Source organism: Babylonia areolata, chromosome 27 (genome assembly GCF_041734735.1).
Source record: "Babylonia areolata isolate BAREFJ2019XMU chromosome 27, ASM4173473v1, whole genome shotgun sequence".
Classification (NCBI taxonomy): Eukaryota; Metazoa; Mollusca; class Gastropoda; order Neogastropoda; family Buccinidae; genus Babylonia; species Babylonia areolata.
In genome coordinates, this window is record NC_134902.1 from 14,751,364 (window position 1) to 14,773,863 (window position 22,500).

At 40.6% G+C, this 22,500-nt stretch overlaps 1 protein-coding gene and 2 long non-coding RNA genes across 13 annotated transcripts in view; 1 reads left to right on the top strand and 2 right to left on the bottom strand.

The window, feature by feature from the left end:
- The window catches only part of LOC143301587 (uncharacterized), a 14,214-nt gene extending 13,818 nt beyond the window's left edge, over positions 1-396 (bottom strand). The window contains exon 1 of the long non-coding RNA XR_013057813.1: positions 203-396. This is a non-coding gene — a long non-coding RNA (uncharacterized LOC143301587). The remainder of the gene's footprint in view (positions 1-202) is intronic.
- LOC143301586 (uncharacterized) overlaps positions 1-22,500 on the top strand; it is a 70,028-nt gene that overhangs the window by 7,665 nt on the left and 39,863 nt on the right. Inside the window, exons 1-5 of one of the 11 annotated variants that reach the window (XM_076615973.1) lie at positions 3,114-3,266; positions 5,995-6,447; positions 11,982-12,049; positions 18,857-18,940; positions 21,217-21,344. In XM_076615973.1, the coding sequence (XP_076472088.1) occupies positions 6,418-6,447; positions 11,982-12,049; positions 18,857-18,940; positions 21,217-21,344 (310 nt within the window). In that variant the 5' untranslated portion in view covers positions 3,114-3,266; positions 5,995-6,417. Of the gene's footprint in view, positions 1-3,113; positions 3,511-5,429; positions 5,602-5,994; positions 6,448-10,636; positions 10,895-11,981; positions 12,050-16,961; positions 17,116-18,856; positions 18,941-21,216; positions 21,345-22,500 lie in introns of those variants that run through there. The other 10 variants (XM_076615980.1, XM_076615978.1, XM_076615979.1 and 7 more) reach the window with 10 other exon arrangements.
- On the bottom strand, positions 2,241-9,308 carry LOC143301588 (uncharacterized). Its single transcript, XR_013057814.1, has 3 exons — positions 9,239-9,308; positions 7,314-7,460; positions 2,241-3,017 (listed from the first exon to the last, which is right to left on the bottom strand). It is a non-coding gene; the product is annotated as an uncharacterized LOC143301588 (long non-coding RNA).

The window sequence follows — 22,500 nt, forward strand, 5'->3', positions numbered from 1 at the left end:
GAAACTTTATAAACAATTTTTTTTTTTTAAAGAAAGAAAGAAAAAGTTTGACCTCCTGCCCTTCCCCTTGCCCATCCTATTCCTTCACCCCACCCCACCACAACTAGAGATGGAAACAGAGAGACAGATTACCTGAGAAAACAATTGTTCTCCAAACAATCCTGCGCAAATGACCACATTGTAAAACAAACATCCAACTCACCACCACCAAGAGCTTGTAAGAGGGAGAGGAGGCTTCCAGCGCATTGACACACCGCATGGCAAAGCAAAGCAAAGCGAAAGGGCAGAGCCAAACAGAGAAAATATGGCTGCGAAAAAAAAAAACAACGTTTAACTTGAAACCAAACGGTGGGTGTGTTTATCTGCAGCTGCCCCCAAGGCTGGGAGCAAAGCTCAGAGTGGATACAGACACACAGATACACACACACAACCACACTGAACACTCCTTCCCTTGTCTGCCTTCACATGGCTTGGTGGGTAAGGATGGCTAGGGTCACACTGTTAGTGTGTATATGTGTGTGTGAATATGTATGATTCTGTCTGTCTATCCTCTGTGTGTGTGTGTGTGTGTGTGTGTGTGTGTGATTCTCTCTGTCTATCCTTTCTGTGTGTGTGTGTGTGTGTATGTGTGTGTGTGTGATTCTCTCTGTCTATCCTTTCTGTGTGGTGTGTGTGTGTGTGTGTGTGTGTGTGTGTGTGTGTGTTTCTCCTACAGCTCTCATGTGTCATATATTCTGCTGGTTATCACACTCTACCTTTTGGTGTCTGAATAATCTGGAGGATAAAGAGAGATGGACTATTCTTTTCACAGATGAACAGGTTAACAGAGGAACGTACTGGAGATCTGTGGCAGTTTGTTTTTGAAACATATTGACAGGCATCCATTAAGAGCTTTTATACGCATTAAAAGATTAGAGGCAGTTGACTGAAACTTATCCGAGCAGACGAAGGTGGATGTGCTGGATGATACAATGGGCAAGATTTAATCTTGTTTAGGAATTCAGCATATGAATCAAGTATTTAAAAGAAAGGGAGATAATACACTAAAAAGAGGCTATTCATCTATACTTTTGATTTCTCTGCTTGGGCAGAGTAGGTATGTTGCACAGGACAGAAATCAGACCCCTGCCCGAGTCTGCACTTGTCAGTCATGTTTAATATGTTATTTCAAACTTGATTTTAGGAAGAAAATTTCCTTTTGTTGCAATATGAGGTTGTACAGCAAAGTCCAAGTAACATTTTCTGTACATTATATATATATATATATATATATATATATATATATATTTACATATATATATATGTGTGTGTGTGTATGTAGGTATATATATGTATCTCTCTCTCTCTCTCTCTCTCTCTCTCTCTGTATATATATATATATACATATTTATTTTTATTCAGAACAATTGATATTCTATTATGATTTTTTGTGATAAAGGTAATTTTACAGGCAGATACATTAAAATCCTTGATACACAAATGTCTACATAAAAAGTCTTTTAAAAAGGAGATTGGCAACAGGTGGTTAAAAAAAAAGAAGAGAGAGAGAGAGAAGAATGCAGGATTTTGCTAGTTATCCATCTTCTCTTTCTTTCTTTATGCTGGACATTGTGTGTGTGTGTGTATGTGTGCACACACGCATGCGTGTGTGTGCGCACGCACAACATCCCTACCTGTTGTCTTTTCTTTCCTCCATTGTTTTCCTGGAACAGCTGTGTGCAATGCACACCTTCATTACTATAATTAGTATGACTACTGGCTCTAACCGTCCTGTTTTATGGGGTGTCTTTGTTCTGTAGTTCATTGTACCACCAGCAAGATGGTTTTCTGACCTGCCTGCTAGTGCTATACATATTCAGTTAGATATATGTGTGGATAAATGCAGTATGATATCATTCGATGCCAGAGAGTTGTTGTTGTTAAATACAGCTTGGTTGATTGTTCTTTTTGCATTTTTTTTCTTAACATGTTCATTTTAAAATGCTGATTTCTTCTTGATTGTTACTCTCATTTATCTGTAAGGCCCAGGGATAAAGACATCCTGCTTCCTCCCACCCCCTTACTCGTATCTTTATCCCCTTCACTCATCCAAGGACTCCCCACATGCTCCTGTCAAACTGGCCAGTGTGAATTGGGCTTTGATACACACTGGCCACACACCCTCTCCCCACCCACCCTCAAAAGAATGTTTGCCCAGAATTATTGTTATCCATTAAGAAAAGCTGTGTCTGTATCTGGACTCTTGATGATGTCCCTTGCACCAAAGGATTGTTTGCCCACAGCCGACTGTCACTGTTCTTCTGGTTCATCTGTCTGAATCTGTTTTCTCTCTCTCTCTTTCTTTTAATGTTCAGTTGTTTTTTTTAAGTACAAGAAGTGTGAACATGCAGGAAGAAAAACAAACGAAACAAAGGGTACTGAAAGAAGGATCAGATATAGACAGACAAAGACATACAGAGGGCATCAACTGAAATATAATCTGAGCAGTCAGATTAGGAAAATCTGCATCATATTCTTAATGTTCAGTTTTTAAATTATATCAGAAAACCAAAACCCCAATCAGAACTAAGCCTGTACCAGTAACTGCAATATAACTAAACAGCACCACAATGAAGTGAAAGAACATTCACTGTTTGGATGGTTCAGGAGATTCCAAAAAAGACAGTATAAAAGAACCTCAGTGTGTGAAATTTTGCATTGATGCCATTGATTTTTGCCATTGATGTTCTTCTGTCTCTTGACTTGACTTGACAACGGTTTAGGCCTCTCCCGAGGCCTGTTCGTGATCCTAAAAGAACTATCACTGAATTGGTTGCATGCGTGGCGAGCGCGGCTAGACCAAATCAGTTGCTCTGACAAGATGGGTTGTACAGACCAGGTAGGCCCCTCCAGTGTTTATCTAGGCGGCTCTTGAAGGTGTTGACTGACGGCGCCAGGACCACGGAGTCTCATTTTGTATTTCAACACTTTTCGGGAAAATGTGTCTGTGGTCTTGATCACATCCTGTGCACCATCCCCTGGGGACGTGAAACACAAGGAGCACTGATAGAGAGACTGAAGTTTCAACTTGACACAGCCCTAAACTGCCTGAAGGAAGGGGAGAAGGAAGGGCTGTTATCTCTCTCTCATCTGATTGTCTTTCTGACCTGTCAGTCTCTGTGTATGTGTGTGCGTGTAATCAGGGGCTGAATAATTGAGGCCTTGGACACACCTCTTCATGAGCCCACAATTAGCGAGCTCATTGACAGGGTCGGGGAGTATTCAAGGTGGTGTGTTTGTGTCAGTGTGTGGAGTTTGAAGTTTTAGCTGTCCAAGGATTTGTGTGTGCTGTTGGTGGACCGGTGTTGACTGGCTTTGCTGTGGGCAGTGTTGGAATTGTTTTGTTTTGCCACACAATTCTCCTTGTTGCGGTTTTGTGCTTGTTCACTTTTTTTTAATTAAAAAAAAGCAGCAGTTTTATGTGCTTTGCAGGCTGTCTTGTGATGAGAAGAATAATCATACAAATGAAAAGTTTGATGTGCTTTTACAACACTATTTTTCATTAATTTGATCAGTCTTTTTTTATCCGTAGAAATTGGATATCAGATTAGTACTTTCATGATACGTTGTTTGTTTTTTTATTCATTCGTTTTTAGTTTTAAGACTCAAAAGATGAATCTTCCTTGCAATCAGTTGTATTAGAAAAGCTGTGTGTAATACTGCAAAACCTGTAATACCAGATCAGGTGTAAACTATACAAGTATGGAGCATTTAGAATAGTTTCAGCAAATCAGTTTTTAAACCCACCCTGTGACACAAATACTGGTGACACACAACTGATTTAAGAAGAAAACAGGTTTTATGTGCAGCACTGTTCTGTATGAACATACACTATGCTCAGGCAATTGTCTTGATCTTTTCAAATAATGAATAATATTCAAATATATTACAAACAGCATGCATGTAGTTCTGGGAAGCAGATGTAGGATTGATACAGTGAAGAAATTAGTAACATACATTTTAAATGTATTTCTAGGAATGAAATATTGGGGTTGGTGCAGTGTTCAAGCGTTTAGAAATTTCATAAATCATACATGTCTTTTAGAAATTAAAAAAAAATATTAGCAGTAAGAATATTCTATTAAAAAAAAAAAAAAAAACCACATAAAAAGAACAGCAGCAACAGGTGAAGCACCCAAAATATTTGTTGCATATTCACTGAAAAATTATAAATGGCTTGGAATACCACACCAAAAAGCAGAAGACTAAGAAACATGATTATTTGCAGAAGACCCACTGTTGTCTGCTATGGCATTTGACATGCATCATAAGACCATAATTATTATGTGTGCATACACAAACTGACAGCTGTTCAGAAGGCTTGTCATTAATCTTAATAGGCTTAGGTATAGCACTATTGACAGTACTCGCACTGCATCACAGTTGATGGCATCCTTGGTTTCAGAGTTTGGGTTGTGACTCTGTTGTAATCAATACAACACCAGGGTTTGGATTATAAATAAATCACTGTGCCTGTGAGAAGCCGACCTTTTGCTTGCAGCAGTACCAGGGTTTACTGTCTTGTCCTTTTCCTTCCTCTCCTTCTGCGTTTGTGGGCTGCAGTTCCCAAGTTCACTGTATACGTATACATGTACAACTGGGCTTTTCCTTGTGTTACCATTTTTGCTCTGCCAAATAGGTAGCCATGCTCCATTTTCGTGGGTTGTGCATGCAGTGTATGTTTTTGTTTCCATAACCCACCAAATGCTGACACTGATTCTTGGATATCTAATGTGTACATTTGAACTTGAAGGGGGTTCAGACAGTAGCAGGACTACACATTTGTTGTTGACCTGGGCGCCTGGAAAAATCTTCACTCTTAGCCCATAAAGAACTGTGATAGGGATTCAAACACAGTACCGTCAGATCTAACCACTTGGTTTTTGCACATGCAATCTTTTTCCTTATCTTTGTCAGTCATGCCTGTGTGTGATGTTAGCCATTACCTGCCTCTGTGTGATTAAACGACTGTGTTGTATCGGTAGTGCACATGCATAGTCTGCTGGCATTAGGCACGGGGGTTAGTACATTTCCTAGCTTGTACACTTCTTTTCTCATGCCATTGTTTTTGACAAAGAATTGAGAAGAACTAACGGTCTTTATTGTGGTTGACTCCAGCGCATGGTTTTGAAAGTTAACTCTTTACGGACGAAGGAATGCTCACGCATTCCTACACAAAACGTATTCGGTTTCGGACGAAGGAATGGAATAGCATTCTCCAAAAGTAAAATTCCATCATGTGCTGTACACTTGATTTTGTGATTAGCCAAGCAGAGTGCGCTATTCTGGGTCACTCCACAATCGAACAGTATGATTGGTTAGTCTGGGATGTGTGGCCTGTCTCGCACACACGCTGACAAAGTCACTGACCAGTCGTCTGCTCGCGTGCCAGCCTGTTAGCAAAGCGGCCGCTTCTCAGAATGTTGTGAAGCGAACAAAGCAGTGACGGCAATGTTTTAGGGTTGCCGAAGTACTTGAAATGCTACAAACTGAAGGGTCGGACATTGAAGAGGTGGATGATGACGAAGAAGAAAGCGAATTTAATGCAGAAAGCGAGCATGGGTATGGTGATTCGGGGTGAAAAATTGGCAGTATTTTCTACATATGGCAAAACTGTAAAAATAAGATGAGAAATTTGATTTTTTTTTTTATATGTAATAGCTCAACACGTAATAAACCAGTTCTGAAAGTTTCATTTTCTTACACAGTATTTTGTATTTTTTGTAATTTTTTTCCAAACCCTTACAAATGGGCCGTCTGTGGGGAAAAGCAAGGGAGAAAACTTGTCGTCCCGAGTGAGTTAAAGAAACTGAATTAACCTGACAAATTTCTTCACTCATTGTGATGAGAATTGCGTTGCTGAGATTAATGAGAAGGTGCTTTGCCAATAACTGGTTTAGTTCTTTGTGTATGAATTCAAGTTTAAAAAAAATGTTTCCTTTACAATTCTTATAGCAGGCATCACCATAGAAGATCTCTATCTTGAGCTCTACAGAGAAAAACAACAGCAACAGAACTCTGCACCAGTATCAATTGTGTACCTGTAGAACACTAAGTCCATTGGTAATAAAAGATAAACATCTCACAGTGTGTGTATGTTCAAACACAACATTATATACTTTACTCCCAACATTTTGTTTTTTTGCTGTCTTCATTAACATTTTTGCCACAACTGAAGTTCTGCTTATGTGGGCGTGAAACTGAAAAGTGTGGAAATAATTTATTTGCCATCAGAATTTCTTGAAGTGACTTTCGTCAAAGTGTGGGAATAAAACTTCTGTTGCTGGAATTTCTTGTGGTGATCTGCTTCAAAATTAGAAAATCGAGAAAAGTGTGGATTTCAAAAACTCTGTGGCTGCAAAAGAAATACCACAGACCATGGCAGATAAGGCGCACTTCCAGATGAAGGTACTTAATTTTTAAAATCTAAAGTTGTGTGTTTGTATGTGTGTGTGTGTGTGTGTTTCCCCGCTGTGAGTGTGTCAGTGTTACTTTAAAACAGTTATAATGAGAAAAATACAAGTGAGAAGGAGGAAAACATGTCCTCACTCCTGCCAAACAGATGAAGGGGGACAACTCTTGACAAGTGTACAAGTGTCATGTGTTTTACTAACTCCTTCTTGTATCCAGCTATCATTTTTTATCACGGGTTGTTGTTGTTTGTAGTTGTTGTTTTTTGCCAGTGCCAACCACTCCTTGGGTTGAAACTGGCTGAAAAAAAACACAAAAAAAACAACAATTGTTGACTCACTTGTGTAACCCGGTGTTCGGTTGTCTGTGTGTGTGTGTCTGTGTGTCCATGGTAAACTTTAACATTGACATTTTCTCTGCAAATACTTTGTCAGTTGACACCAAATTAGGCATAAAAATAGAAAAAATTCAGTTCTTTCCAGTCATCTTGTTTAAAACAATATTGCACCTCTGGGATGGGCACAAAAAAATAAAATAATGAAGCCTAATTATATGCCATCTGCATTTACTGTTATATTTATATTTGTTGTATTCTCTAAACTTGGCACTTTGATCTGATATTCTGACACAACAACAAGAGCAGTCATTATTATCATTTTTTGTTCAAACAGGAACTTCTTTTGCTAAGCATGGAATTTTTATTTATTTTGCAAACGTTTTGGTGCAGATAGTAAAAAAGGGAAATTACTCTGTAATTAATGCTAGGGGACTTAATTTGCCACAAGTGAGTCTTGAAGGCCTTGCCTCTCATGTTTTTTCTTCAAATGACACAAGCAACAACGGCAATGAAGTATAATACTCACTTTGCCCTATAGCCAGCGGTAGGCGTTAGAGGCGCTGCTGATGACTTTTTGATGAGGTCCGTCCATCTGGTTCGGTCCTCTGCTGTCCTCAGTGTGGTGATGAGAGGCGGCTGTCCATTCCTTGATGTCATCCTCCCAGCTTTTTCTCTGCCAGAAATATGATAGCAATGATAATGATGATAACAACGATGATAGGAATAATAATGATAATGACATTAGTAATAATAATTGTTATGATAATAATAGTAATAATGATAATTTGTATTTTGTTGTATTTGTTTTTTTTTTTTTATCACAACAGATTTCTCTGTGTGAAATTGGGCTGCTCTCCCCATGGAGAGCGTGTCGCTACACTACAGCGCCACCCATTTTTTTGTATTTTTTCCTGTGTGCAGTTTTATTTGTTTTTTCTATCGAAGTGGATTTTTCTACAGAATTTTGCCAGGAACAACCCTTTTGTTGCCGTGGGTTCTTTTACATGCGCTAAGTGCATGCTGCACACGGGACCTCGGTTTATCATCTCATCCGAATGACTAATGATGATAATAGTAATATTGCAGATTGATGCTCACGCCTCTCAGGCTGGGACCTTGTGGCGATTGCAGTGAAAAGCTGTACATATTCAAACATGCTTGCATCAGGTGCACCATATGACAACAGGCATGTGCATATGCAAACTAACACTCCCGCACAAGCGCACACATGATCAGCAGAAGATCAAGAATCACGTTAGTCAATAACACATGCATGTAAGTATTATTGTTATTTTTAGTATAAGTAGTAGTATTTATATCGCATTTTCAGTCAGAGACTAAACTCTCAAGTGCCTTGCAAACACAGTCATTTGCTAAACAGGCTGCGTACTTGGGTAGAATCGACTGACAGCTGCCTATACACACTCATCATTTGCTTCCTGTTTGAATCAGTCAGCCTTCAGTCATGCACATGCACACATATGTGAGCGGATTTTTCTTCAGAGTTTTGCCAGGGACAACCTTAATGGTACCGTGCATTCTTTTACATGCGCTGACTGTATGCTGCACACAAGACCTCGGTTTATCACCTCATCTGAATTTCTAAGGGTGTTTGACCAAGTTGCGCAGAAAAGAACATTAGCAGACGAACCCAGTGTGCTAATCAGTCCGGTTTGCCATTTGCAAGCTGACAGCAATATGCTATTGCTGAAAGAATAAAGAGCAGTTTGAAATGAGTGATAACAGTGTACCATCTTTTTGCATGACATGTGCAAGAGATCTTAGTCTTGCTTGGAAGTTTCTTTTTTTTTCTCCTGACATCAGTGCACACACACATACGCGCACGCGCGCGCGCGCGCACACACACACACACACACACACACACACACACCCTATCTGTGTATATGCACTCACACACACCAGTGCATGCAGAAACCCTCATACACACAAGCATTAATGCATACACACATGCACATGAATGCACATGTATGCACAGGCTTGTACGAAGCATGCGTGTGCAACACACACACACACCACACACAAACACACACACACACACACACACACACACACACACACACACACACCACACACACACACACACACCACACACACACACACACACACCACACACACACACGCCACACACACATCACACACACACACACACACACTTTCACTTACTCGTATGCTTATTTTTTGTTTATTTTTTAAACAAAACTTAAATGAATAATTTTCACACACACACCCACACACACTTTCACTTACTCATATGCGTACACAGTAATTTCCCTCCCCCCCCCCCCCCCCCTCTCCTCCCACTCGATTTTTTTTTCTCCTTCCCTCGTCTAATATCACTTACAGTGAAAAGACGTTAAACTAAAGAACAAACACACACACACAAGCAGAACAGACACACAGACGAATCAACACAAAATACACAATACCCACCTCTTTTAACTTTTTCAACTGCTTTCCAAATGCTCCGTTGGGTCTATATGTAAAGTGGAACGTTCGATGCAGTGGTGTGATGCCATCGTTGTGAAATGTAAGCCACATGAGCAAACCAGTGCAATACATTCTATCAATATATATATATATATATATTTATGATACAGCACAGCTGCTACCTGCCTGGATGTGCAGTCCCCATGCAGTTATTGAATACCTGTTTGATAGAAATATTGGTGGTTGGCACCCACGTGAGACCTTCCCCCCAGGCAATTTTCATGTTGTTGACTGTTGGGTAAAGTGACAGGTCCTCGGTTTGTTGTCTTGCCTGCTGTCATGTTGTAACGCTTTGTTGTTGGTGCGTGTATGTGTGTGTGTGTGTGTGTGTGCGTGTGTGTGTGTGTCTCAGTGTGTGCATGCATACATGGGTGTGCATAAGTTCACTGAACAGGGCCCATTGTTATTACTCTTATTTGATTTTGAAGATTTTTTTGTTGTTGTTTTAATTCATCTGCATATTTATGGGTATGTTCCAGTGTACCTGTTGTTGTTGTTTTTTGCCTGTGTGCAAGCTTAAGGGGTAGCATCAGCAGCATTGACTTGGAGTTGTGTACCTTGTGTATGGAGAAAGTTACCATTCTTTATTGTTTGTTGATCCTTTATCTTATTTCATTTTAGTATCATGCACTATATATACCTATGGTAGGCTGTCAAGGCCTTACCAGCATGTTGGGTGTGTGTGTGTAGGGCAGGCATCTGTTCCCGTATTTTCTTTTATGATAGTCATTGAGAATGAGGTGATATGTGGAGTATCCAAATATGTGGAGTGAATGCCTTGAGGTGACGCGTCCGTCTAGGAAGTGAGAGAATCTGAGCGTGCTGGTTTGAATCACAGCTCAGCCGCCAATATTTTCTCCCCCTCCACTAGACCATGAGCGGTGGTCTGGACACCAGTCATTCAGATGAGACGATAAACTGAGGTCCCATGTGCAGCATGCACTTAGCGCACATAAAAAATCCCATGGCAACAAAAGGGTTGTTCCTGGCAAAATTCTGTAGAAAAATCCACTTCGATAGGGGAAAAAAACTGCATGCAGGAAAAAATACAAAAAAAATGGGTGGTGCTGTAGTGTAGTGACACACTCTCCCAGGGGAGAGCAGCACAAATTTCACACAGAGAAATCTGTTGTGATAAAAAGAAATACAAATGCAAGTACCTTTGTGGAAAAGAATGGAAAAAAAAAAACCCACCAGGGGCAGAAATGTCATGAGGAACATGCAGCAAGTAACAGCACCCCCTGCTGACTGCATGTGAGAGGAGAGGGGGGGAAAAAAGTTACGGGATGGGGGGGAAAAAAGTGCTGGCTGGACCAGATCTTTTTTTGAGAGCTCTAAGACGCCAACAGCTTGCCAGTGGGACGGTTTTGCAAATGATGAGTGACACGGAGAACAAAAAAGAAGTGAACACAGATATCAAAGAGAGAATGCGTCTGTGATGCGGGCAGTCTCTCATGCATGTCGAGGAATGTGGTTTGTGTTCGGTGGCAGTACGACGACGGTGGCCATCGGTCGATCCTGAATGACCCCGAGTGGCTGTACCTGTATGGCTATTCCCACAAACTGACTGAGAAATGGTTCCCTTGGTTCTTGGCCACAGTGGGTGTTTTGTGTGTGTTCTCAAGGCAGTTTCAGTTGCTGTGTGATGTCTTTTTTTTGGGGGGGGGTGGGGGGCGGGGCAAGGTGGGTGGTGTGGGTGGAGGGGAAGTGGGGGTGCAGGGGTGGGGGGGTGTGTGGTTTGGTCATTGATTTTTTTGTTTTTAGGTCTGTGATTGGTTGTTAGTTTGTGACATGTGAATATTGTTATGACCTTGTCTGTATTATGGAAGTTTATTTGTGACATTGTTTGTGTTATGTCGGTCTTTTTGTGTGTGTGGTTTTTTGGGTTTTTTTTTTTTTTTCTGTGGAAGCCATTGTATGACAATGTTTGATGAATGTGTTCAGGGGCTGATTGCTTTCTTCTACTTTTTCCTTTTCTTTCATTTTTTTCCATCTTGTGAGCACAGGAGACTGGCAACAACTTGATATTCTTTTTGAAAGTTACCATGTTTGGTATTAACATTGTGGTGGAGAACGATATTGATTATCAGAGAAGGTTATTGATTATCAGTATCAGGCACTGAATGTGAGCATTTGAAAGAAGAAAGGTAATATCTCAAGGCCTGATAAGTATCAGTATCAGTATCAGTAGCTTAAGAAGGCGTCACTGCATTCGGTCAACCCCATATACACTACACCACATCTGCCAAGCAGATGCCTGACCAGCAGCGTAACCCAACGTGCTTAGTCAGGCCTTGAGAAAAAAATAAAAAATAAATGAATAATGAATAAATAAATAGATAAAGTAAAATAACAAAACTTTAAAAAAAAAAAAAATAAAAAAATAAAAAATAATAGATAAATACATGAAAATACTACTACAAATAATAATAATATTTATAAGGCGCAAAATCTTGATGCAGTCAACACACACACACACACACACACACACAAAAGCATCATGAGATTACGCATCTGCTTCCACCCCTTTAAAATTTTTTTTTTTTTTTTTAATAAAGCAGATGTGGATTAACGTATGTGGGTTAGTCCAGACGCTTTGACGCTTCCTTTGAAACTGAGCATAACAAAAAAAAGTTACCATGACATCTGTGTGTTAATTAACCCATGGGAATGGTTGTGGTGGCAGGTCCAAGAACTGATTCCAGACAATGGACACAGAGAGCACATGTTTGACGCCCTGCGCCGATACCAGTCGTAAGTAGAACGAATGTGTTTTGGAATTGTGTGTGTGTGTTGGGGGAACAAATGCTGCTCTCCTGTGAAAGTAAAAGAAATATTTTTTTTTCCCGCAGATGTTTTTTCCCATTATTCAAACAGAGGTTTACAGATACATTCATGACCTGTACATTTGGAAATAAAAAACAAATTACTGCTCAGATCATTGATCAAATAACATCAAAATAACATAGAACGATGAACATAAATCGACAAGTTGATTCCATGTGATTTTACAAAAGCTAAGTTCTGCACTGAACATACAAATGGTGCCTGTTTCTGCACAACACAAATTTGTAATATTCAAAAGCATTACTTTTTGGTCCAGACATGCATCCATGCATGCATAAAAACAGACTGAAGCATGGTTTTGGGCACTGAATATTGCATAACCAATGAGGATGGTGACATCACACTCGCAGTTTCACATAAGTGGTGTTAAGCATTTTCTCATCACATCAAGAAGAGTAAAAGCGAGACCCTAGCCAGTTGTTTGACACACAGTTCCTTTTGACATGCTCAATAAGGTAAACATTAAAGGTTCCATAACCTTAGGGTGAAGATTAAAGGTCCCATAACTTTAACCCCTAGGCTGCCTATATGACGAGATAACTCGTCATGGCAAGCATGTACGCTTCGCTGCCACAATGACGAGATAGCTTGTCATCGAAATATTCTGACTTTTCCCTGCTTTGCGCTCAGTTTGTTACAAAAATGCTGGTAGCTTTAGCTTGGGGAATCTTTCTGGATTCTATTCATAACTAGAAACCCCATCTATGTCATGAGGCAGTCCTTTATTTGAACGTTTTGGTTGGGTTACTGTCCCAGTGTTTGCCTGGCTCCTATCCCCACTCGCTCAACAATATGTCGGACTGACGCCGTGCTCAAGACATGCGATCGTAGCGAACTAAATCAACCAAGATTGCTTTCTTTAGCTGATGCTCAGAAAGAATTGAAGTGTAAATTTGAAGAAGACAGTGATGAACATTTATAGGACGATTTGATAGAAAATAAAGGGAGCAATCAAGACAGTGGCCAAGATACGACTATCAGTGAGTGATGCCGGCTGTGCAAACCTTAGCAGACGACAGAAAGTGACTGAATTATTAGCAGGACACAGTGTGAGCGATTTTCTTGGCACTCAGCCAGCGCGAAGTGACCGTGTGAGAGGGGTGAAGAGGAGGGGGTTGGAGATCATCGACTTTATCACTTTGAGAAGTCACAATGTATTGTGTATCTATCTCTTTTTAATTTTTTTTATTGTGGTTGTTCTAGTATGATTTTGTGTGTGCAGATATCCATTTGTCCAGAAAATATGATAATTTAGTGCAAATTACGTGACTAATGTTTGTAATGAACAAGTTGAAAATGTGACAAAAAACAAAACACTGATTTCAAAACAACAGCATGTCACTAAAAATATATAAAATGGGAAAACATCATGTGTTTTATGTTCTTTATTCATTTGCCTTTCATAAGTTATATATACTTTTATGGGTCTTTCTCCAATAACAAAGAGCACAGAATTTTTTGGAAAATTTATACCCGTTTTTTTGTGAAAAAAAACCCTGGCAAATAGATTTCACTTAAATCTTATTTTCCTGGCAGTGAAAGGGTTAAGGTAAAAATGACAGGTCTCATAACATTAAGGTAAACATTAAAGGCCCCATAACTTTAAGGTAAAAATGACAGGTCTCATAACATTAAGGTAAACATTAAAGGTCCCATAACTTTAAGGTAAAAATGACAGGTCTCATAACATTAAGGTTAACATTAAAGGTACCATAATATTAAGGTAAACATTAAAGGTACCATAACATTAAGGTAAACATTAAAGGTTCCATAACTTGAAGGTAAAAATGACAGGTCCCATAACATTAAGGTAAACATTAAAGGTTCCATAACTTGAAGGTAAAAATGACAGGTCCCATAACATTAAGGTAAACATTAAAGGTCCCATAACTTGAAGGTGAAAATGACAGGTCTCTTAACATTAAGGTAAACATTAAAGGTCCCATAACCTTTTACAGCCATCGGGGCAGTGAATTCATATCCACTGTGTCTGAGGACTAGGAAAAGGGAATCAGGGTCAAATCTTCGCCTTTCACCATTTCAGCCTTCTCCAACGAAAAGTCAGGTAACCACCATTCACACCTGGATGGTGTGAAGAAAGGAGGAATAAAGGACACGTCACCATGCCGAAATGTGGCCTCAAACAGAATAGGAATAAAATTGCTTTCCCAAGAACACATCACCATGCTGAAATGTGGCCTCAAACAGAATAGGAATAAAATGCCTTTCCCAAGAACACATCACCATGCCGAAATGTGGCCTCAAACAGAATAGGAATAAAATTGCTTTCCCAAGAACACATCACCATGCTGAAATGTGGCCTCACACAGAATAGGAATAAAATGGCTTTCCCAAGAACACGTCACCATGCCAAAATGTGGCCTCAAACAGAACAGGAATAAAATGGCTTTCCCAAGAACACATCACCATGCTGAAATGTGGCCTCAAACAGAATAGGAATAAAATAGCTTTCCCAAGAACACATCACCATACTGAAATGCGGCCTCAAACAGAATAGGAATAAAATGGCTTTCCCAAGAACACATCACCATGCCAAAATGTGGCCACAAACAGAATAGGAATAAAATGCCTTTCCCAAGAACACGTTACCATGCCAAAATGTGGCCTCAAACAGAATAGGAATAAAATTGCTTTCTCAAGAACACGTCACCATGCCAAAATGTGGCCTCAAACAGAATAGGAATAAAATGCCTTTCCCAAGAACACATCACCATGCCAAAATGTGGCCTCAAACAGAATAGGAATAAAATTGCTTTCCCAAGAACACATCACCATGCTGAAATGTGGCCTCAAACAGAATAGGAATAAAATTGCTTTCTCAAGAACACGTCACCATGCCAAAATGTGGCCTCAAACAGAATAGGAATAAAATTGCTTTCTCAAGAACACGTCACCATGCCAAAATGTGGCCTCAAACAGAATAGGAATAAAATGCCTTTCCCAAGAACACATCACCATGCCAAAATGTGGCCTCAAACAGAATAGGAATAAAATTGCTTTCCCAAGAACACATCACCATGCCAAAATGTGGCCTCAAATAGAATACTGAATAGGAATAAAATGGCTTTCCCAAGAACACATCACCATGCTGAAATGTGGCCTCACACAGAATAGGAATAAAATGCCTTTCCCAAGAACACATCACCATGCTGAAATGTGGCCTCAAACAGAATAGGAATAAAATTGCTTTCCCAAGAACACATCACCATGCCGAAATGTGGCTTCAAACAGAATAGGAATAAAACTGCTTTCTCAAGAACACATCAAAATACTGAAACGTGGCCTCAAACAGAATAGGAATAAAATGGCTTTCTCAAGAACACATCAAAATACTGAAACGTGGCCTCAAATAGAATAGGAATAAAATGTCTTTCCCAAGAACACGTCACCATGCTGAAATGTGGCCTCAAACAGAATAGGAATAAAATTGCTTTCTCAAGAACACATCAAAATACTGAAACGTGGCCTCAAACAGAATAGGAATAAAATGTCTTTCCCAAGAACACGTCACCATGCTGAAATGTGGCCTCAAACAGAATAGGAATAAAATGGCTTTCCCAAGAACGCGTCACCATACTGAAATGAAATGTAGCCTCATACCCAGATGACTGGTGAACACGGGTTCATAAATCCAGTGCCCAACCAACTCTGCCACGGTGCCCTCCGTTTGACACGTACACACAGCAAAAACCAGCAGAAGCAATGTGTGCTGGAAAATTAGTTTTTGGCTATTTGAAGACTGGACAGTAGTTTTTGTCTTGAATTTGTTTTTTTTTAAATTCCATCTTAGGGTTTACAGTTCTGTCACAGTGACTCAAGAGGTCATCTGGTTAGTGATTCAAAAGCACATTATTACACATTCATTTTGATGTAGTATACAAAGATGGATTTCGTTTCGCTATTGGATGCGTACGTACATAAACTAAATCAAGACATACGTAAAGACACACATACATATTTTAGTCTTGAATGTGCAACACAGAGAGCATAGATTTCAAATAATTAAACACATATTGCATCAGCCTAGCTCTTTTCCTTTTCCCCCCTTCACCCTTTGTCTTTATTTTCAGGCAAGCACCTGAGATACAGAAACTTAAGCATGTAACAGATGCACAGTTTGAAGCCAGAGCTGTTTAGCATCCTCATCAGCTTGCAGTTGTAAATAAAAGTCGCAGAGAAACATACCCCAAAACTTCTCATATTGATGGGTTTGTTCTGTGTGGTTTAATTTTTGGTATCAAATTCTCATGCTTGTAAAAATCTTACTGCAATGTCATGTTTGTCTTGTGTGTGTGTGTGTGTGCTTACACATGCATACATTCATGTATGCATGCATGCACATGCGTGGGCTCAAGCACACGTGCACACACTTACACACACACACACACACACACAAGCATGGAGAAATGTACATACAATTCGACCTGAATGCACTCCCCCCACCCCCATTCACACACACACACACACACACACACACACACACACACACTTACTGCAGAATTCAATATGCAGGAATCAATTTATTATTGAACATCACACAAAACCACATAGGATTAATCAGCTTGCAGATCTATGTACATGATGGCTGACAGTGATATATACAGTCAGGATCTAAAAATTTCCTACATATTGATTGGGAAGGCAAGGCGATATACATACATAGACAGGACCTAACAATTTCCTATATATTGATTGGGTACCTTGTTGCCTTAGGAACACTTTGGGTGCAGCAGCTGTGTGTGTATTGAACCAAGGAGGAGAAGAAAAAGCATGCCAGTTTTTACTGATAACGTAGTAGATCGCCTGTCCGTTTACCACAGGAAGGTTGCGCACAGTTACATGGACTTTCAGTATACAGGGCAGGAGTGGAGCAGAGAATCTGTTGTTTCGAGTTGTGTGAGGGGGGTACGATTTTGAGTGTGGAGCAAGTTTTTTTTTCGTTTGTTGAGCAGGTTAGTTGTTGTTGACAGGTATGTTGCATGGAAGGTTGGTGGTATTTTCTGTTCTTCTTCGGTGTTCATGGTCAGCAACTTTCTGTGAGCAGGTTTTTATAGGTGTGACTGTTTTTTTCCCTGCCGTTTTAAGGCAGCCATACTCCATTTTCGTGGGTGTGCATGCTGGGTTTATTCATCTTTCTGTTACTGAACACTGGCATGCATATCTGATATTCTGCATATAATGTAGACACACAAAGGGAGTAGGGTGATTACAGTTCTGCACATCTGTTGATTTGGGACATTGTATAAACCAATTTCCATCTATAACCTGTCAGTTGCCGATAATGGGTTTGAACCTAGGACTGTTGAATGGAAAGTCGGACACTCTAACCACTTGGCTGCTGTGCACATTGTGAATATTTTGCCTTTTTTTTCCTTCTCTTTGTTTTTTTTTAGGGGAAGAATGTGTGGTGTGTGCATGGGCACATGCACTCTGTGTGTGTGTGTGTGTGTGTGTGTGTGCACGCACACACACACATGCATATCAGAACAGATGCTTGGAACTGGTAGACATGTTAATATTCCACATGGCTAACATATTATTTGCTGCCACTGTGGCATTGAGAGTGTCCTGCTGATTTTTGCCCATCTCCAGCGACAGCTGCGTACATGAATCTGGCCAAACTGAAGGCATTGTTTTCTTTGAATATATCAATCAAAGTGGAAAGTAATATGCAGGTAACCTTTAGAAGAAAACTTCACACGCTTCAGAATCTGAGAACCTGGGCAGATTTTCTGTATTATACAGATTTATGTATCGGCATTTTGGCTTTTTGTTTGTTTTGTTTTGTTTTTGCCCCTGTATTAGACAAGGGCCTCAGACAGCCACTGGACACTAGCTTTAATGATTTTTGTTTTTGGAAAAATCTGCCATTCCCACACGTGCGCCTATTTAATCTAACCATACTTAGCGTTTTAGTTTTCCTAACCTCCACCCCTTTAAAGTTTTTGGTTTTTTTTCTGAAGGGGAAATGAATGCTAAAAAGACAGCAGCAGTGGTCAAATGTTTAGAGCACTGGGTGGTCACCCATGTTTCCTGAGTCTGACCCTTCAATTTTGGTGCATCTGGTGAGTTAAGAGGAGATTTTGTGTGTGTGTGTGCTGACCTGCTCGTGCCTGAACCCCCTTCATGTGTGTACACGCATGCAGAAGGTAAGTCAGATCCTGTAGTCCATGTCAGCGATCAGTGTGGGTAGTGGAAACGAAAACATACCCAACAGCATGCACACCCCCCTGACAACAGAATATGGCTGCCTACAAGGTAAAAATGGTCATGAATGGAAACGCCCACCAGCACACTGAGTGCATGTGGGAGGGAGGTGAAGCCCATGAACACAGAAGAAAAAAGAAAGTCCCATAACCTCCATCCCTTGAAAAATGTAAAAGCAGATGCCTGACCAGCAGCCTGACCCAGCGTGATTAGTCAGGCCTTAAGGAGAAAAGAAAGTGTTTAAACAAATAAATGGATTCATCATTAAACTAATATATATATATATATAAATGAACAAACAACATCAAAAAGTAAGCAGATAGATAATGAAGTAAAATAAAATGCAGGGAAAAAATAAGATAAACAGACAATAATGATAATAAATAAATGAACTAATAAGCAAATAAATGTAAACACACACACACACACACACTGAACAGATGATAATGAATGATGTATATGTATGTAATGTGTGTGTGTGACCAGGTCACAGAAACTCCATCAGCTGCTGGGGGACCTGCGACAGGTCCTTGACGAGCCAGACAAACTTGAGCTGTACGAGTTCATCAGGTGAGGCCCTGGTTATAGTAATAATGTATGATAGTCCGTCGTGTCCGACTGTGTGGTTCGTCCGTCGGGATCGACGAGGACCATCTAGTCATCCTGGGGGTGGGTGGGTTGGGATCTGTGGGTGCACAGATGACTGGTCAGGCCAATCCGCGCCCGGAAGGTTCTGACGCAGTGTGGACAGGGGATGGTGGCGGCTGTCGGGGACTTGCTGGCACTGCTTTTCCTGGCCTGTCTGCGTTGCTCTGCTGCAGCGATTCTGTTGGCCTCACAGGATTTGGCGCCTTTGTGGACAGCTGAATGCCACTTTGGTCTGTCCATTGCATTCAGCTCCCATGAATCATTCAGCTCCCGTGTCCGACTATGACCACCAGAACAGCAGAGGAGGCAACTGCTGCCCCGACTATGTGGGCTTGAATTTGATTATAGTGGAGAGTGTCTTGCCCAAGTTACATCCCCACTCTCTCAGCCAAGAGGGTCTTAGGACAGTCGGCGTTGAGGTGGTTCCCAAAGGCCAACCAACCCCCAAGGCTGCAGCACTAAGAGCCAGTGCAGTATTTCCATAATTTGAGAGTCATAGTCCTTCACAAAAGACGAAGCTGTAAATGATTTCCCATTGCAGTGGAGAAACCATTGATAATGCAGCTCTCACTTTGCTGTTGGCACCATTGATAATGCATCTCTCACTTTGCTGTTGGCACCATTGATAATGCATCTCTCACTTTGCTGTTGGCACCATTGATAATGCATCTCTCACTTTGCTGTTGGCACCATTGATAATGCATCTCTCACTTTGCTGTTGGCACCATTGATAATGCAGCTCTCACTTTGCTGTTGGCACCACTATAAACTTATGTCAGTCTGTGATATAAGCTGAGTGTTGGGCCTAATAATGATGATGATAATAATGATTAGTATTTATATAGCACTGAATCTTGTGCAGAGACAAATCAAAGCGCTTTCAAACCAGTCATTCACACGCATGCATAACTCTAAACTTGAGAAACTGAAGACGAAGAAGAGGCAAGGGAGGGAGGTTGTCGGGGGGGGGGGGGGGGGGGGGGGGATGCTGATGGATGTGACAGCTGTGGTCATAGTTATTTTTTTTAGTTTCTTATGAGACTGGAAGGAAATGGTTTCGTGTGTCTGGCGTGTATGTGTGTGTGTGCGTGTGTCAGTTTGTCTTCGGTTTTATGTTTTCACTCTTTAATTAAGTAATATTAGACTTCAAAGAGAAAAGGGGAAAAAAACAGGGTTGAGGGGTGGAGTTAGAGAAAGGGAGTGGGCAGGGGGGAGGGGAGGGTGAAGGGTGGTTAAAGAACAGATACATGTATACCTGCACATATGTATGTGTGTGTTTTTGTGAGAGAGGGGGAGAGAGAGAGAGAGTCTGTGCAATGTTGATAGGTCATTAACATAACTGTTCAAGAAAGCACTTTTTGGCAGAGTGTGTGTATAAAGGTATGAATGTTATAATTTTTCAGGGTTTTTTTTTTTCTTCTTTTTTTTTTTTTGAACTTTTTTTTTCTTTTTTCTTTTTTTTTTCTTTTTTTTGGTTGCTACCCGACCACCTGCACCATATTTTCTGTTGTATTGCTCCCATGCCACTCATTCTAAGTCTGTTCGGTCAGCCTTCTCCTCTCTCCTTGGTCTTCCCCTTGTCTCTTCTTCTTTCTGCTCTTCACCAAAGCTCGCCCCTGTTGTCCCTGTTGTTATTCATTTATAGCGCTGTTGTATTGCTCATAAATATCTATACTTATGTTTGTACATGTGTATGTGATTTTGATGTAGCTGTGAATTTGACTGTCATTTTCTTTTCTTTCTTTTTTCTATTTATCATTAATTTTTTTGACCAGAGGGCTGGATGTAAACAAGCACATTGTGCTTACTCCTTTACCCTCGTAAAATAAGATTTAGTTTGTCCGTTCGTTCCCCCATACTTGGCCCCACACCCGAGTTCGTTACGATACATGGTCTGTTGTTGCATGCGTGTGACTGACTGTTGTGAAAGCTCTTTGATTTTTGTTTCTGCATAAGATGTAGCGCTGTTTGAATACTAGTTATTATTATTATTATTATCATTATTGTTATAATGACTACCAAGTTAAACCGATCTCTCAGTCAAAGAAGCCGGCCGGATCGCCGACGAAAGCTACGCAAGTGAGTAGCCTTCTTTGACTGAGAGATGGGTTTAACTTGGTAGTCATAATGTCTACCCCGTCAGTCGTTAGAAACTTCCTCAGCGTATCATTATTGTTGTTGTTCCTTTTCCGGGGCAGACCCCTGATCTTGCTGCGCCACCAGATGGAGTACAGCTACCTGACGCCCCCTGCCCCAGGTGTGAGATTGCGCACCATCCGCCTCCACAGGGCCTCCAACCAGAGCCTGGGCTTTGCTGTGCGCGGAGGTCTGACGTCTGCATTGCCGTTTTGTTTGGATCTTTGTCGCAGGGTTTTTTTTGGGGGGGTAGGGGTGGGTGGATGGGTGGAGGGAGGGGTATTAGATCTTTATTACGATGCTTTTAGTATCAGATCTTTATCGCAGGGCTTTTCATACTGGGTGGGTGGGTGGAGGGGTATTAGATCTTTATTACGATGCTTTTAGTATCAGATCTTTATCGCAGGGCTTTTCATACTGGGTGGGTGGGTGGAGGGGTATTAGATCTTTATTACGATGCTTTTAGTATCAGATCTTTATCGCAGGGCTTTTCATACTAGGTGGGTGGGTGGAGGGGTGTTAGATCTTTATTATGATGCTTTTAGTATCAGATCTTTATCGCTGGGCTTTGCATACTGGGTGGAGGGGTATTAGATCTTTATTACGATGCTTTTAGTATCAGATCTTTATCGCAGGGCTTTTCATACTGGGTGGGTGGGTGGGTGGAGGGGTATTAGATATTTATTACGATGCTTTTAGTATCAGATCTTTATCGCTGGGCTTTTCATACTGGGTGGGTGGGTGGGTGGGTGAAGGGGTATTAGATCTTTATTGCGATGTTTTTAGTATCAGATCTTTATCGCTGGGCTTTTCATACTGGGTGGGTGGGTGAAGGGGTATTAGATCTTTATTACAATGTTTTTAGTATCAGATCTTTATCGCTGGGCTTTTCATACTGGGTGGGTGGGTGGGTGGGTGGAGGGGTATTAGATCTTTATTACGATGCTTTTAGTATCAGATCTTTATTGCTGGGCTTTTCATACTGGGTGGGTGGGTGGAGGGGTATTAGATCTTTATTACGATGCTTTTAGTATCAGATCTTTATCGCTGGGCTTTTCATACTGGGTGGATGGGATGGTGGGTGGAGGGGTATTAGATCTTTATTACGATGCTTTTAGTATCAGATCTTTATCGCTGGGCTTTTCATACTGGGTGGGTGGGTGGAGGGGTATTAGATCTTTATTACGATGCTTTTAGTATCAGATCTTTATCGCATTGTTTATCACATGTTTGTTTGTTTTTTCTGTATCATGGGTTTTTTTTAATGTCACAGGTTTTGAGTTTTGTATGTACTTATCTGTTTATTCATTTACCTATTTATTTATTCATTCATTCATTCATTGTTG